We start from the raw sequence: 18,052 nt of genomic DNA on the forward strand, positions 1-18,052 counted from the left end.
AGATAAGGTCACCCCTCCTTCCTCCTGGGGCAGAGAGGGAGACACCCCCAACACGTGGAGACTTCCTTCACAGATGCAAATGTCTCTCATCAAAGGGCAAGCAAATCCCACTCCTCAGAGGCTCCTTCCCGTCTGCAGTTTTTAAAAGTAACCAGCCTAAAATAATCCTCATCAACAGGATTTCCTTCTTCATCATTAGCACCTGCCTCAAAGCCCTGGCTTCCCTCCACTTCAGACCCTGTCACCCTCAGGAGCCATGTCTGTCCCTCTGAGAAGTACAAACAGGGCAGCCCGTGGATGGATGTGCCAGGCCTGGGAACCCTACCCACGCACCCTGTGCCCTGAGGGTCCCCGTGTCACTCTGTGTCTCAGCTCCCAGGGACATGGACACACCCTGACACCCCCAGCGCTTCCCGGGCCCTTGGACTTGATGCCCTGACCCTAGTTTCTCTGCCCACCGTGGAGTCTGGGCATGAACCTGACCCTTCCCATCCTCACCTCGGATCACCCCTGCCTTCATTATAATTCCAGGGTTCACAGGAAATGTCCTCTCTTTGGCTGCTTTATCCTCAGCCAGGTGTTTTCTTGCAGTTCTCTGATCTCAGGATAGGTCAGGTTATACCACAGAACAAAGAAAGAACAGGCAAGTGTCACGGATGTGTCACGACCGGGGGGTAAAGCATGTTTGTTGTAAAGGGGCCAAAAAGTTTCCAAGCTGCTTCCCTTGCACCCTAGGAGACCCTCTGCAGGACTCATCCAGTAACTGGATCTCCTGTTGTGCAGAAAAGGATGGCACCAATGGAGTCTTTCTGCACCAGCTGCCACCTCCACTCCCCCCAAGAGGGAACGGCACATCCCTCCAACCCCGCTTCTCCCAGTGAGGCCAGAGGACTTGGATGGCGAGCTCAGCTTCCTTTAAGAGCCCGCCTCTCCTCTTGCAGGCCCTCCTTCCTGTCTCTCCCTGCACGTGGCTGGGAGCGGAGGCAGGCGGAGGGACGGGTTGAGGGGCTTTATCCCATTGCTGTCCTACAGACTGTTTCCCCGCGTCCCCGACTCCTTCTGCTCCCTCCTCCTGCGGACGACTCAGCTACACCCCTTCTCAACCACACTTCCTTTAGAGCTCCCTTGGCTGAGGCGCTCTCCCAGCCCTCCAGAGCCCCCTGAAGTCCCGTTTTCTTTCCCGCCTTACACGGTCGCCATGTTCAGGGTCCCGAATTCCGCAGCATCTAGATGGGGCTCTCCTCTCTTCTCCTGGCTGGGCGAGCCTCTGGCCTGACCTGGCGTGCAGAGTCGGCTGTCCCGAGGCCGCTTCATCCACCCCTTCTGGGTGGTGCTCTCCACGCCCTTGGTTGGCGATGCGGACCACGCAGCCTGGAGCGAAGGGTCTCCCGGGGTGGCTAAGCGGTCTGACCCGCGGTCTTCCCCGACAGGCCCCATCCCACCCACAGCCCTGCTCTGCAGTCACAGGGCCTGAGCGCGGCCCTTCAGGCGCGTGCCCCGCGGTCCTTGGGGCCGCGCCCCGCGGCCCTGCCTCTGCCAGGCCTCCTGCCTCTGCAGCCACGCCAGCTCGCTCCGCAGCCGCCTCAGCTCCTGGCTCTGTGCTTGCAGTCTCGCCTGCAGGCGCAGGCAGGCTTCCTCCTTGGCTCGCACCTCCCTGCTCTTGGCCGCCAGCAGGCGCCTCTGGGCCAGCAGGTGGCAGCGTCGGGGCCGGCGCGGCGCAGACGCGGGCCGCCGGCGCTCCAGCAGCTCCTCATAGAAGACGCGGCAGCTGAAGCCCTCCTTGACGCCGCGCTCGGCGTGCGCCACCACGGCGGCCGGGCACGGGAACACGCGGCAGCAGGCCACGCAGCGGAAGCCGTGCTCGCCGGTCACCAGCCACTCCGGGGTGACCGCGCGGGGCGGCGCCTCCTGCTCCTGGACGGCCGGCGCAGGGGTGTGCGCCTCGGCTTCCTGGACACAGGGCTCCGTGTCGCTGAGCAGGGACTCCGTGTCAGCCGGGCTCGGGGGAGAGCCGATGGTGCTCTCCTGGGAGAGCTCGGCCTCGAAGACGCGGGGCCTCTCGTCCACGGGGGCAAACCCGCTTTCGGTTTGCCACGCGACGGCCACCCCCTTCACGGTGCGCACTTGGGTGTAATAGGCGCACCGCACCCATTGCTTCTCTTTGGGCGACCCGTAGCTGGAGGAGTGGGAGGTCCGCTCCGCTGAAGCAGAGGAGACACACGTCTCTGGGAGTCGGAGGGTCTTCCTGGGCCTGGAGCTCCGGCTTCTGTTTGCCGATGGTGTAGGCTGTGTGGCCCTGTCCTCTTGGGTTGAGGCCTCTGAGAACAGAGTGGGAGTTCCATGAGCTCTGGGGCCTGGGGCCTGGGGCCTGGTCTCTGAGCCCAGGCTGTTGTGTCGGGGGTCCCTGGGGGCCTCTCCGTCGCTACCCTCCTGCACCTCTGGGAAACCTCGTCACATCTTCGTCCTGCCCCGGCGGGCCCGGGTCCCGAGCCTTCCAGTGCTGGTTGCACTGCTGGGGGTGACACAAGTCCCCTCGAGCACATTGGTACCAATGACAGTGGTACCCTGTGTCAAAGGTCTGTCGTGGGAGACAATACAATACCCTTTGCGATCTTCTGCTTGTAATTGTAGGACCTTCAGGCTAATTTTTCTTTTTTTTCCCCTAACATTTGTTGAATGCCAACTATGCTACCCCTCTGGGAGATGTTTTCTATGAAGCTGATTTGCTAGGATAGTTAGTTAGAGGGTTAGCGTGCCAACGGGAGAAATGCTCAGCTCTTTTCAACCCGGTATTAGGGGGGCACTGATAGAAGGAATTCCACTGACAGACATACTAATTTGTAGGCTTTGTTAAGGCTCTTGCAGGTTTCCTTCTTTCTCAAACCTTCCTTAACCGAGCAACACTAGACCTTTAAAAAGGCTTGCTCGGAGCTGACTCCTGAGCACTTCCTCGTGAGATGAGCTCCTTCAGTGTGAAGGCAGAAAACAGATGTCCGTGTCTGAGCGCCCTGATCCCCCACCTCCGTGGTGAGTACGTGAAAACCTCACCGAGGGCATCTGCGGGCTTGCTGCGTCAGCCTCAGGGTCTGTGCATGCTTCTGAGGACGGGGCTGGTTTGGAGAGTTCAGGATGCAGAAAGGAAGTGATGGAAGCAAGCTTTGGGGGTGTGGGGGGGAGGGAGTGAAGGGTTCAGGTAGGACCGAGATGGAGAAGACCTCAGGGGGCAGTGGACAGAATCTGCAGACAGAAGACCAGGAGGGAAGAGGAAACCAGCTGGGCCTGTGGCGAGCAGCACATGGGAGTTGTCAGGAAGTTGGGGAGGAGGCAAGGGGAAAAGGAACTGACTGGGGAAAGGGTCCCGAACTAGGATCTGTAGGATTTCTGGCAGAAACACAGGTTAAGGAGAGATTTAGAATGCGATTCTGAAGTGAAGCTTTGCTGTGCCACATCGTAGAGCCCTAGGGAGAGGTGGACGGGAGACAGAGGAGGAGAAGGCAAGGCCTTGGACTGAGGGTAGTGCTGTCTGCCCAGGCCCCCTTCTGCCCCAGCCCTGGCTCAGAATGAGGGAGACCTCTGGGGTCGTCGTGGGGTACCGGGCCAACCACCCAGCACCCTTCCATAACTTCTGGATTACTGTTTTTGCCGCCTCGCCTGATGTATTAATTCCCTCTCAGTAGAAAATGCGATGACAGTGAAGGGGACAAGTCCCCTCGCCCCTTCTCCCCAGTCCCACGCCGTCTGCCCCAGGGGCTCCCTTGCTTCCTGCCTTCGCGTGGCCATCAAGCCCTTCCTAGGGCTCAGGCCTGAACAGTTAAGTTTCTAGTCTGAGCCAATTGAGGAAAGACCCTCAGACTCACAGTAGGGGGTCCTTCGGTTCACTCACTCACTCCTTCACTTAGTCATTCATGTTACGCATGTGTTCGTTGTCTACGAAATGACACAGTACGTTCACAGTGAAAGCCTCAGTGAGCCTCAGGCCTCTGGCCAAATCCTTCATCTTCGCTCTCCTGGCCATCTGTCCGGGGAAATCAGACCCCTGGCTTCCCAGCTCCCATCCATCAGACTGTTTTCCTCCTCTCCTTACCTGGGGTCTCAGAGATAGGCCTCTTCCTCCCGGATTGCCGCCGATTCATCCTGTCGGGGCAGAGGTGAACTCCCAGGATGGTCTCCGGAAGGATCTCTCTCCCTCTTCCCAATCTCAGCCTCTCTTGGGTCGTAGACTCTGAGTGAGTCCTCAATGTCTGTGAGTCGGCAGCTACAGGCGCTGCCCCACAGGGAGATCCCGGATCCACAACCTCTCTGAGAGCAGTTGGGATCTGAGTGAGCTCCGAGTCTTCCAGTAAATCCTGTGTGATGTCACCGCTGACATAGCTCAGTTCCGAGGGCCCAGTTTGAACGTCAACATGGCAACAAGAAATCACGGCAACAGTTGAAGTAGGGGTGAGGAGGGCAGCTGAGGGAAGGTGATATAATAATCACGTAATAAAGTGATTTGGAACTTTTCCCTGCCCTCAAGGGGCCTCCCATCCATTTGGAGAGAGGGTGAGAGGGCAGAAAAGGAGAACAGACTGGGATGGGTGATATCTTTCCCCGAGGCCTCTCCTGTGCCTCTGTTTGGAAGTCACCTCTCCAGCCCTGGTCACTCAGTGTCCCCTCTGAACCCCTCTCAGACCTCCTTTGCCTCTGAGCCTTCTCAAAGGCTGTTCCCCCTGACTAGGAGACCGTCCCTCCCCTCCCTCCTGGGTCCGCCCCTCCCACGGGGAGGCACAGTGGTGCATGGAGCACCACTGGGTTTGATCCCTGCTCCGCCACCTGCTGGATCTTGGGCCAGTCAGTGGACCTCTCTCTGCTTCACTTTCCTTTTTTATTTTTTTTTTAAAGATTTCGTTTTTCCTTTTTCTCCCCAAAGTCCCCCGGTACATAGTTGTATATTTTTAGTTGTGGGTCCTCCTAGTTGCGGCACGTGGGACGCCGCCTCAGCCTGGCCTGACGAGCGGTGCCGTGTCGGCGCCCAGGATCCCAACCGGCAAAGCCCTGGGCCGCCGAGGCGGAGTGGGTGAACTTAACCGCTTGGCCACGGGGCCAGCCCCTCTGCCTCGCTTTCTGATCTGTAAAATGGAAAGGACTCTCTCCACCTGATAGCATCATTTGGAGGCTGAAGAGGTCAATCCGTGGAAAGCATTTAGAACAGTGACTGTTACAGGAGAAGACTATGCTAATGGTCACGGTTACCGTTGTACTGCAGGTCACAGCTTGCTGAGGGTGCGCAGATTAGCTGATGTCCTCGCCCTGAGCATGCAGAGCTCCCGAAAGCCCCCGTCCTTACGCTCCTCCAGGTCCACGGGAGAGGCTCATTTGAAAATCTGTCTCCTTGAATTGGACCGTAAGCAACGTGGAGGCAAACACCGGCTTGCTCTCAGGTCTGTAATCCCAGAAAGTAGGAGAGCGCCTGACACGTAGTAGGCACTCGACACGCATTTGTTGAATGAATGAATGAATGAATGAATGAGTGGTGACTCCCACAAGGACTCCTCCATCCTAGGCATCCCCTGCAGAGCTGGACTGTTTGTCCTGGCAGCTGGAGGCACCATCGCTCCCAAGTGAGCATTTTGCCCCCGTTCTTGACCTTCCCAGTCCCAAGCCCTGGAAAGTGTTAGCGGGAAGCTCCTTAGCCCTCTGCGTGTTTCCCCTTGGGACCAGTGAGAAAGAGAGAGGATTGTGGCCTCCGGAAAAGCGTGGACTCAGGACCTCCACCTGTCTGGGAGATTTAGGAGGGCTCTTGGGGAAAGCCCGCCGTCCTCTCTTGGCTTGGATTTTGCTTCTGTTCTGGAGGCATTTAGAAGAGGAACCAGTAAATCGTGGAACCCTTTGAGGGAGGATTTGAGACAATGGATGTGGTGAGCAGAGTGTGTGGCCTGACTACTCAGAGGGACTTGAAAACTCTCTGATGGCGAGAGAGGAGGCTTATTTTGTGCGATTCCAGAAGGCAGGACAGGGACGAGTCGGCGGGAACACAAGAGAAAAGAAAGATGTGTGCTTGTTCAGAAATGAATTAATAAAGGAAACCAACTAAAATTGGAGTCAGGAAGGCCTGGGAGTTACGGGAGCTGTTCTAAGTGAAAGTTAATTCAAGGAGAGTGAGAGTTCAGGGTGCGGACGACTCCTCATTGTAACGTTTTCCATTGGCTGGGCTTGTTGTCCCCAAAGAGGAAATTCTTTCTTCCTCCTGCTGGCATAGTAAAGTAGTAGCCAACTTCTCGTTGGAGATGCAAGGTGCTGGTCTCTCCCTAATTGGGGTAATTGACGGTGGGTGGTAGGACTGGAGAGCTCCCTGTAAGGCCTTCCTGACTCCAGTTTTAGTTGGTTTCCTTTATTGATTAATTTCCACACATTCAACCAGCTTTTACTTCTTCAATAGCTTAGTCTTTTTCGTAAGTTCCTTGCTGTTCCTATTGAAGTGTTTTCTTAATATTTTATAATTTTGACTCTATTTGGCACAGTGAACTAACGGGGGCAAGATAATGGTCTATGCCTCCCACCCCCATTTCCATTTTCGGGATGCTTTATTTCTAGCTTGGAGAGAAGCCATTGATTTTGGTATATTTGTCTTATATGTAGCCACCTCGTCAAAATTTTTGTTGTCGTTTTCGAGGCATGCGATTGCATAATTATTAGAATTTTTAAAAATCTTGATATTTATACCTGCTTATTAAATTGTCTGGCTTATTCATTCAAGACTATGTTGAGATAGAAGTAATAACAGGTAACTTCATCTAGTTCCGAATTGTGTTAAAATGTATTGAATATTTTGCAATTGACCCCACACCAGCCAAGTTTGGAGATAATTTGTTACGCACCAGTAGATAACTAATAGATCAACTTTGCTGACTACTATGGTATGTGGCCTCATAGGACAAGTTGGGGAATGCCTTCTCTCTTTCTATTCTTTGTATAATATTAAAATGATATGGTACCTGCACGTTTGGTGGAACCTGCCAGAGAATTGGCCTGTTATTTTCTGTGTAGAAGATTTTAAGCTGCTGTTCCTTTTTTCAGAGTGATTAACGGACCATTCTGGTAATGATTAGAAAGCTTGCCCCTGCTTGCTCTAGACTGCTAAATCCCTTCTTAAATATGGTGGATGTTCACTGTTTTCAGGCCATCCAGATCAATTAATCAATCCCAGATTGGCAATCACCTCTGCTTACTTATTCCCTTATCTCACATTATTTGCTTCAAAGAAATGCACGGTAGCATATGCAGGTAGTTTTGTGTCCACAGCCTCGTTGAGTGCAGAATGTAGAGAAGGTCTATTATTCCAGGGTTCTTTCTATTTTTTTAAATTATTTTTCCCTTATGCCCCTTAGGCTCCCGTCCCCCCGCCCGCACTCTCCCCCCCACCCCCCTCCCCCACCCCCCATCTACTAGCTTCAACTTCTGCTATTCCCATCAGGTCTCTAAACTTGCTGGATTTCTTCAGTGCACGGTGTGGAACGGGTGACCTGTTGCATCTGCGCATCAGAAGAGAACGCACTACTGGAATGAACAGGCGGGGAGGGCGGCAGTTGGACCGGTTGGGGCGCAGGCGCCACGCGGGAAGGGAGCCCGAGGGCGGCGCGGCGTCCCGGGCCTACCCTGCCGCAAGCCCTGCGGCAGGCTGGACGGGATCCTGGCCTCGCGCTCCGCTGGAGACCGCCCGGCTCCTCCCCACCGCTCGGCCACGCCCAGGATCGCCCAGCCGCCTGGCCCGCGAGCCCGGCCGCTCCTGCGGGGACCAACAGGATGCAGGCAAAGCCGGCAGCCTTGGAGGCCTAGGCCTAGGCCCAGGACCAGGCCTCCAGGAGCTCTGGGCTGCAGCGACTTGGGCAGTGCTTGTGCTGAGAGCGACGAGGCGGACAGTGGAGTGTCCTCAGCTATCGTGTGTGCGGAGGATGACCCAGGAAGGGTGGAGAACAGGCACACAACTGCCTGGATCCACCCATGCAAGAGCCCTGGGCTTGTACATCCAGAAGAGAAGGCAGAGCCGACGAGGCCACGCTCGCTGTGCACATGCTCTCTCCGGGCTGGAGGTAGTGCCTGCACTGCCTGCACTGCCTGCACTGCCCTTGAAGGGTCCTCCTGGGCACTCACACCCAGTTGGGAGGGCCCGCGACCACACCCTGCTCATCTTGAGACTCCCAGAGCTTCTGCTCACACAGGACGAGGGGTTCGGAGGGCTGGGCCTGGCCACCTCCCTTGCCGCAGTTGTTGCTGTGCGTTGGCCCATGTGGACATCCTGGAAAATTCCGAGACTCTTTTTCGGCCTGCCTCACCTTCTGCCAGCAGGAACTCTGAGGAGAGCTGGGTCATGAAGGCGTGTAGCAACATACCACATTCCCCAGTACCTGTCCACTGCTGTTCTTGCCAGCACATGAGCCAGGTTTAGGATTTATGGGTCCTTTCCAATGATGCGCTTTCCAAGATCTTGTTTCAGCTCTATTTCTTTCTTCTTTCCCTTCGCACCCCCATTTTATCCCCTGGGGAGAATCCATCAGCTCTCCTCTGTCCCCACCCCGACACGACTCTGAGGCCCAGAATGCCCAGTCTGTAGGAACCCCATGGTGCTGGTCCTGAGGATCTGCGTTTCCTACAAGATCTTCAGATAAGTGTGATGCTGATAAAGCGGGAGACTTTGCATTTACAAGTCCACTTGTGAGAGCCAGCCCCGCCGGTTTCCCACGAGCTCCACTGCCCTGCGTGGTCTACATGGGAGACTTAGCAAGAAGATGGAGCTAAACGGCAAGAATTTCTGCAGCAAAGCCTGCCTGGTCTGGCCTAACACGTTTCAGTTTCCCAAGTTTCATCACTAGCTGTGACCAGACTCTGCTCTGCCCAGGCAAAAGAAGACCTATCCAATGAACTCAACATAGACTCTCCATGGCTGACCTCTGGGTAAGCAATAAACTAAGCAGAGGCAACTTACCAACAAATGCCTGCTTGGAGCGTTACTCGCTTAAACAAGTGGGGGTGGGGGGCGCCGAACCAAACCCCCAAGGACACAAAGGGAGCCTCCTCCTCTGGGCAACCTCCTTGGTCCCAGCTTTCTCATCTCCTACCGCTCAAGAGCCTGCAAACTAAGATCTTTGGAAGAAAGATCCCCAGGAATACTTGCGGGTCACCTAGTGAAGATTTCCCCCACTGCTGGGTGAGGCATAGGTCAGAGAGGTCCTCTTGGGCTGCCTGGGCCTCTGCGCCGGACACTCAACACACAGAGTTGCAGACCCCCTAAAGATTTCCCGCCATGGGCATGACCCTGGTGACTTGGAGCCCCTGAGCCCTGAGAACTCCCAACAGTCAAAGACCACCCCCACCCCGCTTCCTCCTCATCAGGGTCTCGGGATTATTCTGGGCATTGTGTTCTTTTTGGCAGCTTTTCCGTTAAAGGACCCCTAAGGGCACTGTTGGTTTGCGCTTGGCACTCTGAGAATCCGCCACCTCGGAGGTGGGCAAGCAGCGGTGTCAACTATCACCTTAAGACTGGCAGAGGCCACAGGACACTGGGAAGGAGAGAGGTGAAAGGTTAGGAAAGCCTGGTTGTGCAGGCGACCAGGGACAGACTGGCGCTAACTTGAAAAGCTGGCCCGAGGTGAAGCGCATGCCACTTGTGAGTCCTGGGCCCGTTTCCGCTTTCAAAGGAGAACGTCTTTTGCCCCGTGCTTTTCCCACTGGGTTGGACGTGCCTTTTGACTTAAGAGACGAAGGAGCCTCCAAAACCTCTTGGGGTGCCTGATGGGTCAAGGAGGACTTGCCTCAGCCCAGTCTGTTCTTCCTGCAGGTAGAGGACCAATCACCTTAGTGTCCCAGGTCGTCAGCTGGCCTTAGGACTCGGATAATCGGTCTTTGAAGGCATCCCAGCCGAGGAGTACTTCCTGGGTTCATCTTCTCACAGCTGGTTGCTTGACTCCCAGTTTTACGACTCGAGTGAGAAATGGGACCACGAGAGGCGTGAGAAGTACGGAGACATGAGCCCTGACCTCTTGGCATTGGCTCCTGCTTCTTGAGGAGGGAAAAGGTAAAGAAGGCCGCATCTCCTGTGTCCTGTGACATGTGTGCCGTGCATTCTCGCGAAGACGCTCTCAGGTAAGGAGTTGGTGGGAAATGCTTTGCTTTCTCTTAAACTCTGTCCTTGAGGCCTTTGCTGATGGAGGGCATCGAACCGACATTCCACTGGAGGAGGGAGGGAGGGAGGGAGGGAGGCAGGGAGGAGCAGAGGAAGGGGCAAATTAGTATGTAGGAAATGAGCCCGTTTTGGTAAAACAAGAACAAAGATCTGAGTATACTGGAAAACCTATATACACGTGCATAAAGGAGTAGAAGCGTATGTTTGTATGTGTATGATTGCTTAAGCAAGGATGATGAAGGAGTCTACTTATTAGACTGTTAGAATTATCTGGACACACTTCTGCAACTGTGACAATGAGTGAGAACACGCAGAAGGGACAGTGTTTAAAGAAATAGCATAATGAAATGTATTTCCATTCTATAGTTATGTATCAGTGTATATAAGGTATACTATAATTCAAAGCCATGAAGAGTAAACATGAGTCAAAATAAGAAGAACCAAAAAGACAGGGTTAGCTGTATCTGCTGACTGACAGGAATCCATCATAGATTGTCCAGTGAAACATGGCGCAGAACAATGTGGGCCAAGTGTGACGTCATTTTTAAAAAAGCGAAGAAACAGACAGACCTCCCCGTGTACCTGGGACTGTATATGTGTGTCTGTCTTAGTCCATTTGGGCTGCTATAACAAAATACCACAGCTGAGGCTGGCTGATAAACAATAGGAGTTGATTTCTCACAGTCCTGGAGGTTGGAAGTCCAAGATCAGGGTACCAGCATGGACAGGCGAGGGCCCTATCGGGCTCACACTCTTGCATCCTCACATGGTGGAAGGGGCTGGGGAACTCTGCGGGGTCTCTTCTATAAGAGCACTAGTCCCAGTCATGGGGGCACCACCCTCAGGACCCAGTCACCTCCCAAACGCCCCATCTCCTAACTCCATCACATTGGGGCTTAGGATCCCAACAGTGAATGCTGAGGGGACAGAAACATTAAGAATCTGGCAGTCTCTGAGCAGAGAGAGATGTAGGGAAGGATACACGTGTGTCTTTTAACACTGGACAACTTGGGAGAGGAGTGCAATTTACATAGGAGAGGATGATTCTGATTATACTTTCGATTTACAATACTTTGCAGTTAGACAGATCATAATCAGAATATAAGACCTCTCTAAGTTAGAACATCACAGATATGCATTTTTAAATTTTGCATTGTGAAAAGATAGGCATGAGCCCATCTTTAACGTCAGACACAAAGAGTCCGACCACTGAATGAAGACACACCCTCAGCTGTACAGGGGTCAGACCCAGCAGAGCTCTTGCTTGCCATTTGGAGACCATGCCTTCTTCTGGACTCTACACCTAGAAATGACCAAAGTATTCTGTGAGGATTAAAGCATCCACCCTCAAACGTGTGCTGAGTATACATGTATACTGGCGAGGAAGAAGGCTGGACACCATGTGCAATTCATTAAGTGACACGCAGACACTGCAAGATTCTTGTTCTCTGCTATGTGCTCCCGCCTTACTCCTCTAACCGTTCTAATGGAAAACTCACCCAGGTGCATTCGAGGCCATTTTCCAAGACTACCCTTAGACGTCGTTAACGGGGATTTCGCAACTTATAGGAAGGAAAAGATTTTGGACAAAAGATCTCTTGGACAGTGGAAAGTCCCAGCCAGCCTCTGCCTCCCACTGGGATTGCCAGACCATTTCCACTCTCGCATCTCTGAGAATCACAGAGATGCGGGGTGGGTGAGCCGAGGAGTCGAAAGAGAGATTTCTTGGACTCTCAAGGTCTGGCAGTAGTGCTCCTTGATTGAGAGAATAGTATGGAAGAGCACGGGGTCAGGGCCCATGGGCAGTCAGAGCTGCTGCTGCCGGCATGGGGACAGGACCCAATGGGCAGTCAGAGCTGCTGCTGCCGGCATGGGGACAGGACCCATGGGCAGTCAGAGCTGCTGCGTGGGGACTGGACCCACGGGCAGGAGGAGCTGCCGCTGCCGCTGCCAACATGGGTTGAGAGTAGGGCTAAACTGAAGGCATAGGTGTGTGAGTTTATCTCTTTCCAAGACAAAGGAAAGAACGTGTAAAAGAAGTTGTTAAAATGGCATCAGTGCAGGTGGGGTCTGGTTATTGGCTGGCCCTATAACTTTAGGTCAGAATCAGACCGGATTAAGTCGGGATGTCCTATGCCTCCCGGAGGCTATTGGTGGTGGGGGTGGGGGGAGGAGTCAGCTAGGTGAGGTTACCAGACGAGCACCATAGACAAGACTTAAGTCCTTGCCGTCCCCATTAAGAGTCTCTAGAGATAAGGTCACCCCTCCTTCCTCCTGGGGCAGAGAGGGAGACACCCCCAACACGTGGAGACTTCCTTCACAGATGCAAATGTCTCTCATCAAAGGGCAAGCAAATCCCACTCCTCAGAGGCTCCTTCCCGTCTGCAGTTTTTAAAAGTAACCAGCCTAAAATAATCCTCATCAACAGGATTTCCTTCTTCATCATTAGCACCTGCCTCAAAGCCCTGGCTTCCCTCCACTTCAGACCCTGTCACCCTCAGGAGCCATGTCTGTCCCTCTGAGAAGTACAAACAGGGCAGCCCGTGGATGGATGTGCCAGGCCTGGGAACCCTACCCACGCACCCTGTGCCCTGAGGGTCCCCGTGTCACTCTGCGTCTCAGCTCCCAGGGACATGGACACACCCTGACACCCCCAGCGCTTCCCGGGCCCTTGGACTTGATGCCCTGACCCTAGTTTCTCTGCCCACCGTGGAGTCTGGGCATGAACCTGACCCTTCCCATCCTCACCTCGGATCACCCCTGCCTTCATTATAATTCCAGGGTTCACAGGAAATGTCCTCTCTTTGGCTGCTTTATCCTCAGCCAGGTGTTTTCTTGCAGTTCTCTGATCTCAGGATAGGTCAGGTTATACCACAGAACAAAGAAAGAACAGGCAAGTGTCACGGATGTGTCACGACCGGGGGGTAAAGCATGTTTGTTGTAAAGGGGCCAAAAAGTTTCCAAGCTGCTTCCCTTGCACCCTAGGAGACCCTCTGCAGGACTCATCCAGTAACTGGATCTCCTGTTGTGCAGAAAAGGATGGCACCAATGGAGTCTTTCTGCACCAGCTGCCACCTCCACTCCCCCCAAGAGGGAACGGCACATCCCTCCAACCCCGCTTCTCCCAGTGAGGCCAGAGGACTTGGATGGCGAGCTCAGCTTCCTTTAAGAGCCCGCCTCTCCTCTTGCAGGCCCTCCTTCCTGTCTCTCCCTGCACGTGGCTGGGAGCGGAGGCAGGCGGAGGGACGGGTTGAGGGGCTTTATCCCATTGCTGTCCTACAGACTGTTTCCCCGCGTCCCCGACTCCTTCTGCTCCCTCCTCCTGCGGACGACTCAGCTACACCCCTTCTCAACCACACTTCCTTTAGAGCTCCCTTGGCTGAGGCGCTCTCCCAGCCCTCCAGAGCCCCCTGAAGTCCCGTTTTCTTTCCCGCCTTACACGGTCGCCATGTTCAGGGTCCCGAATTCCGCAGCATCTAGATGGGGCTCTCCTCTCTTCTCCTGGCTGGGCGAGCCTCTGGCCTGACCTGGCGTGCAGAGTCGGCTGTCCCGAGGCCGCTTCATCCACCCCTTCTGGGTGGTGCTCTCCACGCCCTTGGTTGGCGATGCGGACCACGCAGCCTGGAGCGAAGGGTCTCCCGGGGTGGCTAAGCGGTCTGACCCGCGGTCTTCCCCGACAGGCCCCATCCCACCCACAGCCCTGCTCTGCAGTCACAGGGCCTGAGCGCGGCCCTTCAGGCGCGTGCCCCGCGGTCCTTGGGGCCGCGCCCCGCGGCCCTGCCTCTGCCAGGCCTCCTGCCTCTGCAGCCACGCCAGCTCGCTCCGCAGCCGCCTCAGCTCCTGGCTCTGTGCTTGCAGTCTCGCCTGCAGGCGCAGGCAGGCTTCCTCCTTGGCTCGCACCTCCCTGCTCTTGGCCGCCAGCAGGCGCCTCTGGGCCAGCAGGTGGCAGCGTCGGGGCCGGCGCGGCGCAGACGCGGGCCGCCGGCGCTCCAGCAGCTCCTCATAGAAGACGCGGCAGCTGAAGCCCTCCTTGACGCCGCGCTCGGCGTGCGCCACCACGGCGGCCGGGCACGGGAACACGCGGCAGCAGGCCACGCAGCGGAAGCCGTGCTCGCCGGTCACCAGCCACTCCGGGGTGACCGCGCGGGGCGGCGCCTCCTGCTCCTGGACGGCCGGCGCAGGGGTGTGCGCCTCGGCTTCCTGGACACAGGGCTCCGTGTCGCTGAGCAGGGACTCCGTGTCAGCCGGGCTCGGGGGAGAGCCGATGGTGCTCTCCTGGGAGAGCTCGGCCTCGAAGACGCGGGGCCTCTCGTCCACGGGGGCAAACCCGCTTTCGGTTTGCCACGCGACGGCCACCCCCTTCACGGTGCGCACTTGGGTGTAATAGGCGCACCGCACCCATTGCTTCTCTTTGGGCGACCCGTAGCTGGAGGAGTGGGAGGTCCGCTCCGCTGAAGCAGAGGAGACACACGTCTCTGGGAGTCGGAGGGTCTTCCTGGGCCTGGAGCTCCGGCTTCTGTTTGCCGATGGTGTAGGCTGTGTGGCCCTGTCCTCTTGGGTTGAGGCCTCTGAGAACAGAGTGGGAGTTCCATGAGCTCTGGGGCCTGGGGCCTGGGGCCTGGTCTCTGAGCCCAGGCTGTTGTGTCGGGGGTCCCTGGGGGCCTCTCCGTCGCTACCCTCCTGCACCTCTGGGAAACCTCGTCACATCTTCGTCCTGCCCCGGCGGGCCCGGGTCCCGAGCCTTCCAGTGCTGGTTGCACTGCTGGGGGTGACACAAGTCCCCTCGAGCACATTGGTACCAATGACAGTGGTACCCTGTGTCAAAGGTCTGTCGTGGGAGACAATACAATACCCTTTGCGATCTTCTGCTTGTAATTGTAGGACCTTCAGGCTAATTTTTCTTTTTTTTCCCCTAACATTTGTTGAATGCCAACTATGCTACCCCTCTGGGAGATGTTTTCTATGAAGCTGATTTGCTAGGATAGTTAGTTAGAGGGTTAGCGTGCCAACGGGAGAAATGCTCAGCTCTTTTCAACCCGGTATTAGGGGGGCACTGATAGAAGGAATTCCACTGACAGACATACTAATTTGTAGGCTTTGTTAAGGCTCTTGCAGGTTTCCTTCTTTCTCAAACCTTCCTTAACCGAGCAACACTAGACCTTTAAAAAGGCTTGCTCGGAGCTGACTCCTGAGCACTTCCTCGTGAGATGAGCTCCTTCAGTGTGAAGGCAGAAAACAGATGTCCGTGTCTGAGCGCCCTGATCCCCCACCTCCGTGGTGAGTACGTGAAAACCTCACCGAGGGCATCTGCGGGCTTGCTGCGTCAGCCTCAGGGTCTGTGCATGCTTCTGAGGACGGGGCTGGTTTGGAGAGTTCAGGATGCAGAAAGGAAGTGATGGAAGCAAGCTTTGGGGGTGTGGGGGGGAGGGAGTGAAGGGTTCAGGTAGGACCGAGATGGAGAAGACCTCAGGGGGCAGTGGACAGAATCTGCAGACAGAAGACCAGGAGGGAAGAGGAAACCAGCTGGGCCTGTGGCGAGCAGCACATGGGAGTTGTCAGGAAGTTGGGGAGGAGGCAAGGGGAAAAGGAACTGACTGGGGAAAGGGTCCCGAACTAGGATCTGTAGGATTTCTGGCAGAAACACAGGTTAAGGAGAGATTTAGAATGCGATTCTGAAGTGAAGCTTTGCTGTGCCACATCGTAGAGCCCTAGGGAGAGGTGGACGGGAGACAGAGGAGGAGAAGGCAAGGCCTTGGACTGAGGGTAGTGCTGTCTGCCCAGGCCCCCTTCTGCCCCAGCCCTGGCTCAGAATGAGGGAGACCTCTGGGGTCGTCGTGGGGTACCGGGCCAACCACCCAGCACCCTTCCATAACTTCTGGATTACTGTTTTTGCCGCCTCGCCTGATGTATTAATTCCCTCTCAGTAGAAAATGCGATGACAGTGAAGGGGACAAGTCCCCTCGCCCCTTCTCCCCAGTCCCACGCCGTCTGCCCCAGGGGCTCCCTTGCTTCCTGCCTTCGCGTGGCCATCAAGCCCTTCCTAGGGCTCAGGCCTGAACAGTTAAGTTTCTAGTCTGAGCCAATTGAGGAAAGACCCTCAGACTCACAGTAGGGGGTCCTTCGGTTCACTCACTCACTCCTTCACTTAGTCATTCATGTTACGCATGTGTTCGTTGTCTACGAAATGACACAGTACGTTCACAGTGAAAGCCTCAGTGAGCCTCAGGCCTCTGGCCAAATCCTTCATCTTCGCTCTCCTGGCCATCTGTCCGGGGAAATCAGACCCCTGGCTTCCCAGCTCCCATCCATCAGACTGTTTTCCTCCTCTCCTTACCTGGGGTCTCAGAGATAGGCCTCTTCCTCCCGGATTGCCGCCGATTCATCCTGTCGGGGCAGAGGTGAACTCCCAGGATGGTCTCCGGAAGGATCTCTCTCCCTCTTCCCAATCTCAGCCTCTCTTGGGTCGTAGACTCTGAGTGAGTCCTCAATGTCTGTGAGTCGGCAGCTACAGGCGCTGCCCCACAGGGAGATCCCGGATCCACAACCTCTCTGAGAGCAGTTGGGATCTGAGTGAGCTCCGAGTCTTCCAGTAAATCCTGTGTGATGTCACCGCTGACATAGCTCAGTTCCGAGGGCCCAGTTTGAACGTCAACATGGCAACAAGAAATCACGGCAACAGTTGAAGTAGGGGTGAGGAGGGCAGCTGAGGGAAGGTGATATAATAATCACGTAATAAAGTGATTTGGAACTTTTCCCTGCCCTCAAGGGGCCTCCCATCCATTTGGAGAGAGGGTGAGAGGGCAGAAAAGGAGAACAGACTGGGATGGGTGATATCTTTCCCCGAGGCCTCTCCTGTGCCTCTGTTTGGAAGTCACCTCTCCAGCCCTGGTCACTCAGTGTCCCCTCTGAACCCCTCTCAGACCTCCTTTGCCTCTGAGCCTTCTCAAAGGCTGTTCCCCCTGACTAGGAGACCGTCCCTCCCCTCCCTCCTGGGTCCGCCCCTCCCACGGGGAGGCACAGTGGTGCATGGAGCACCACTGGGTTTGATCCCTGCTCCGCCACCTGCTGGATCTTGGGCCAGTCAGTGGACCTCTCTCTGCTTCACTTTCCTTTTTTATTTTTTTTTTAAAGATTTCGTTTTTCCTTTTTCTCCCCAAAGTCCCCCGGTACATAGTTGTATATTTTTAGTTGTGGGTCCTCCTAGTTGCGGCACGTGGGACGCCGCCTCAGCCTGGCCTGACGAGCGGTGCCGTGTCGGCGCCCAGGATCCCAACCGGCAAAGCCCTGGGCCGCCGAGGCGGAGTGGGTGAACTTAACCGCTTGGCCACGGGGCCAGCCCCTCTGCCTCGCTTTCTGATCTGTAAAATGGAAAGGACTCTCTCCACCTGATAGCATCATTTGGAGGCTGAAGAGGTCAATCCGTGGAAAGCATTTAGAACAGTGACTGTTACAGGAGAAGACTATGCTAATGGTCACGGTTACCGTTGTACTGCAGGTCACAGCTTGCTGAGGGTGCGCAGATTAGCTGATGTCCTCGCCCTGAGCATGCAGAGCTCCCGAAAGCCCCCGTCCTTACGCTCCTCCAGGTCCACGGGAGAGGCTCATTTGAAAATCTGTCTCCTTGAATTGGACCGTAAGCAACGTGGAGGCAAACACCGGCTTGCTCTCAGGTCTGTAATCCCAGAAAGTAGGAGAGCGCCTGACACGTAGTAGGCACTCGACACGCATTTGTTGAATGAATGAATGAATGAATGAATGAATGAGTGGTGACTCCCACAAGGACTCCTCCATCCTAGGCATCCCCTGCAGAGCTGGACTGTTTGTCCTGGCAGCTGGAGGCACCATCGCTCCCAAGTGAGCATTTTGCCCCCGTTCTTGACCTTCCCAGTCCCA

The 18,052-nt window shown here is 55.5% G+C and overlaps 4 protein-coding genes across 8 annotated transcripts in view; 2 read left to right on the forward strand and 2 right to left on the reverse strand.

Annotated features, from left to right (window-relative positions):
• LOC138917169 (protein FAM170A-like) overlaps positions 1-4,346 on the reverse strand; it is a 9,422-nt gene extending 5,076 nt beyond the window's left edge. Inside the window, exons 1-3 of one of the 3 annotated variants that reach the window (XM_070232233.1) lie at positions 4,085-4,320; positions 1,190-2,318; positions 499-772 (exon numbers count right to left, since the gene is read on the reverse strand). In XM_070232233.1, coding sequence (XP_070088334.1) covers positions 1,462-2,318; positions 4,085-4,133 — 906 coding nt within the window. In that variant the 5' untranslated portion in view covers positions 4,134-4,320 and the 3' untranslated portion in view covers positions 499-772; positions 1,190-1,461. Of the gene's footprint in view, positions 1-498; positions 2,319-4,084 lie in introns of all 3 variants that reach the window. The other 2 variants (XM_070232227.1, XM_070232222.1) reach the window with 2 other exon arrangements.
• On the forward strand, positions 1,235-8,969 carry LOC138917153 (uncharacterized). The gene is made up of 4 exons (XM_070232077.1): positions 1,235-2,116; positions 2,856-3,027; positions 5,246-5,420; positions 7,454-8,969. Exons 2-4 carry the CDS (start codon positions 2,958-2,960, stop codon positions 8,349-8,351), a joined length of 1,143 nt encoding a protein of 380 aa, XP_070088178.1. The 5' UTR covers positions 1,235-2,116; positions 2,856-2,957; the 3' UTR covers positions 8,352-8,969.
• On the reverse strand, positions 7,334-16,755 carry LOC138917172 (protein FAM170A-like). Of its 3 annotated transcripts, XM_070232246.1 has the most exons (5): positions 16,494-16,729; positions 13,599-14,727; positions 12,908-13,181; positions 11,385-11,462; positions 8,451-10,206 (listed from the first exon to the last, which is right to left on the reverse strand). In XM_070232246.1, the coding sequence occupies exons 1-2, from the start codon at positions 16,540-16,542 to the stop codon at positions 13,871-13,873; spliced, it is 906 nt and encodes a 301-aa protein (XP_070088347.1). In that variant the 5' UTR covers positions 16,543-16,729; the 3' UTR covers positions 8,451-10,206; positions 11,385-11,462; positions 12,908-13,181; positions 13,599-13,870. The 3 variants fall into 3 exon arrangements, with proteins under 3 accessions (XP_070088343.1, XP_070088347.1, XP_070088341.1); XM_070232242.1 differs by lacking the exon at positions 11,385-11,462 and having other exon boundaries at positions 7,334-10,206; positions 12,908-14,727; positions 16,494-16,755; XM_070232240.1 differs by lacking the exon at positions 8,451-10,206 and having other exon boundaries at positions 10,462-11,462; positions 12,908-14,727; positions 16,494-16,751.
• LOC102150547 (uncharacterized) overlaps positions 13,644-18,052 on the forward strand; it is a 17,979-nt gene continuing 13,570 nt past the window's right edge. The window contains exons 1-3 of the mRNA XM_023634768.2: positions 13,644-14,525; positions 15,265-15,436; positions 17,655-17,829. Coding sequence (XP_023490536.2) covers positions 15,367-15,436; positions 17,655-17,829 — 245 coding nt within the window. The 5' untranslated portion in view covers positions 13,644-14,525; positions 15,265-15,366. The remainder of the gene's footprint in view (positions 14,526-15,264; positions 15,437-17,654; positions 17,830-18,052) is intronic.

This window comes from Equus caballus, chromosome 1 (genome assembly GCF_041296265.1).
Source record: "Equus caballus isolate H_3958 breed thoroughbred chromosome 1, TB-T2T, whole genome shotgun sequence".
Taxonomy (NCBI): Eukaryota; Metazoa; Chordata; class Mammalia; order Perissodactyla; family Equidae; genus Equus; species Equus caballus.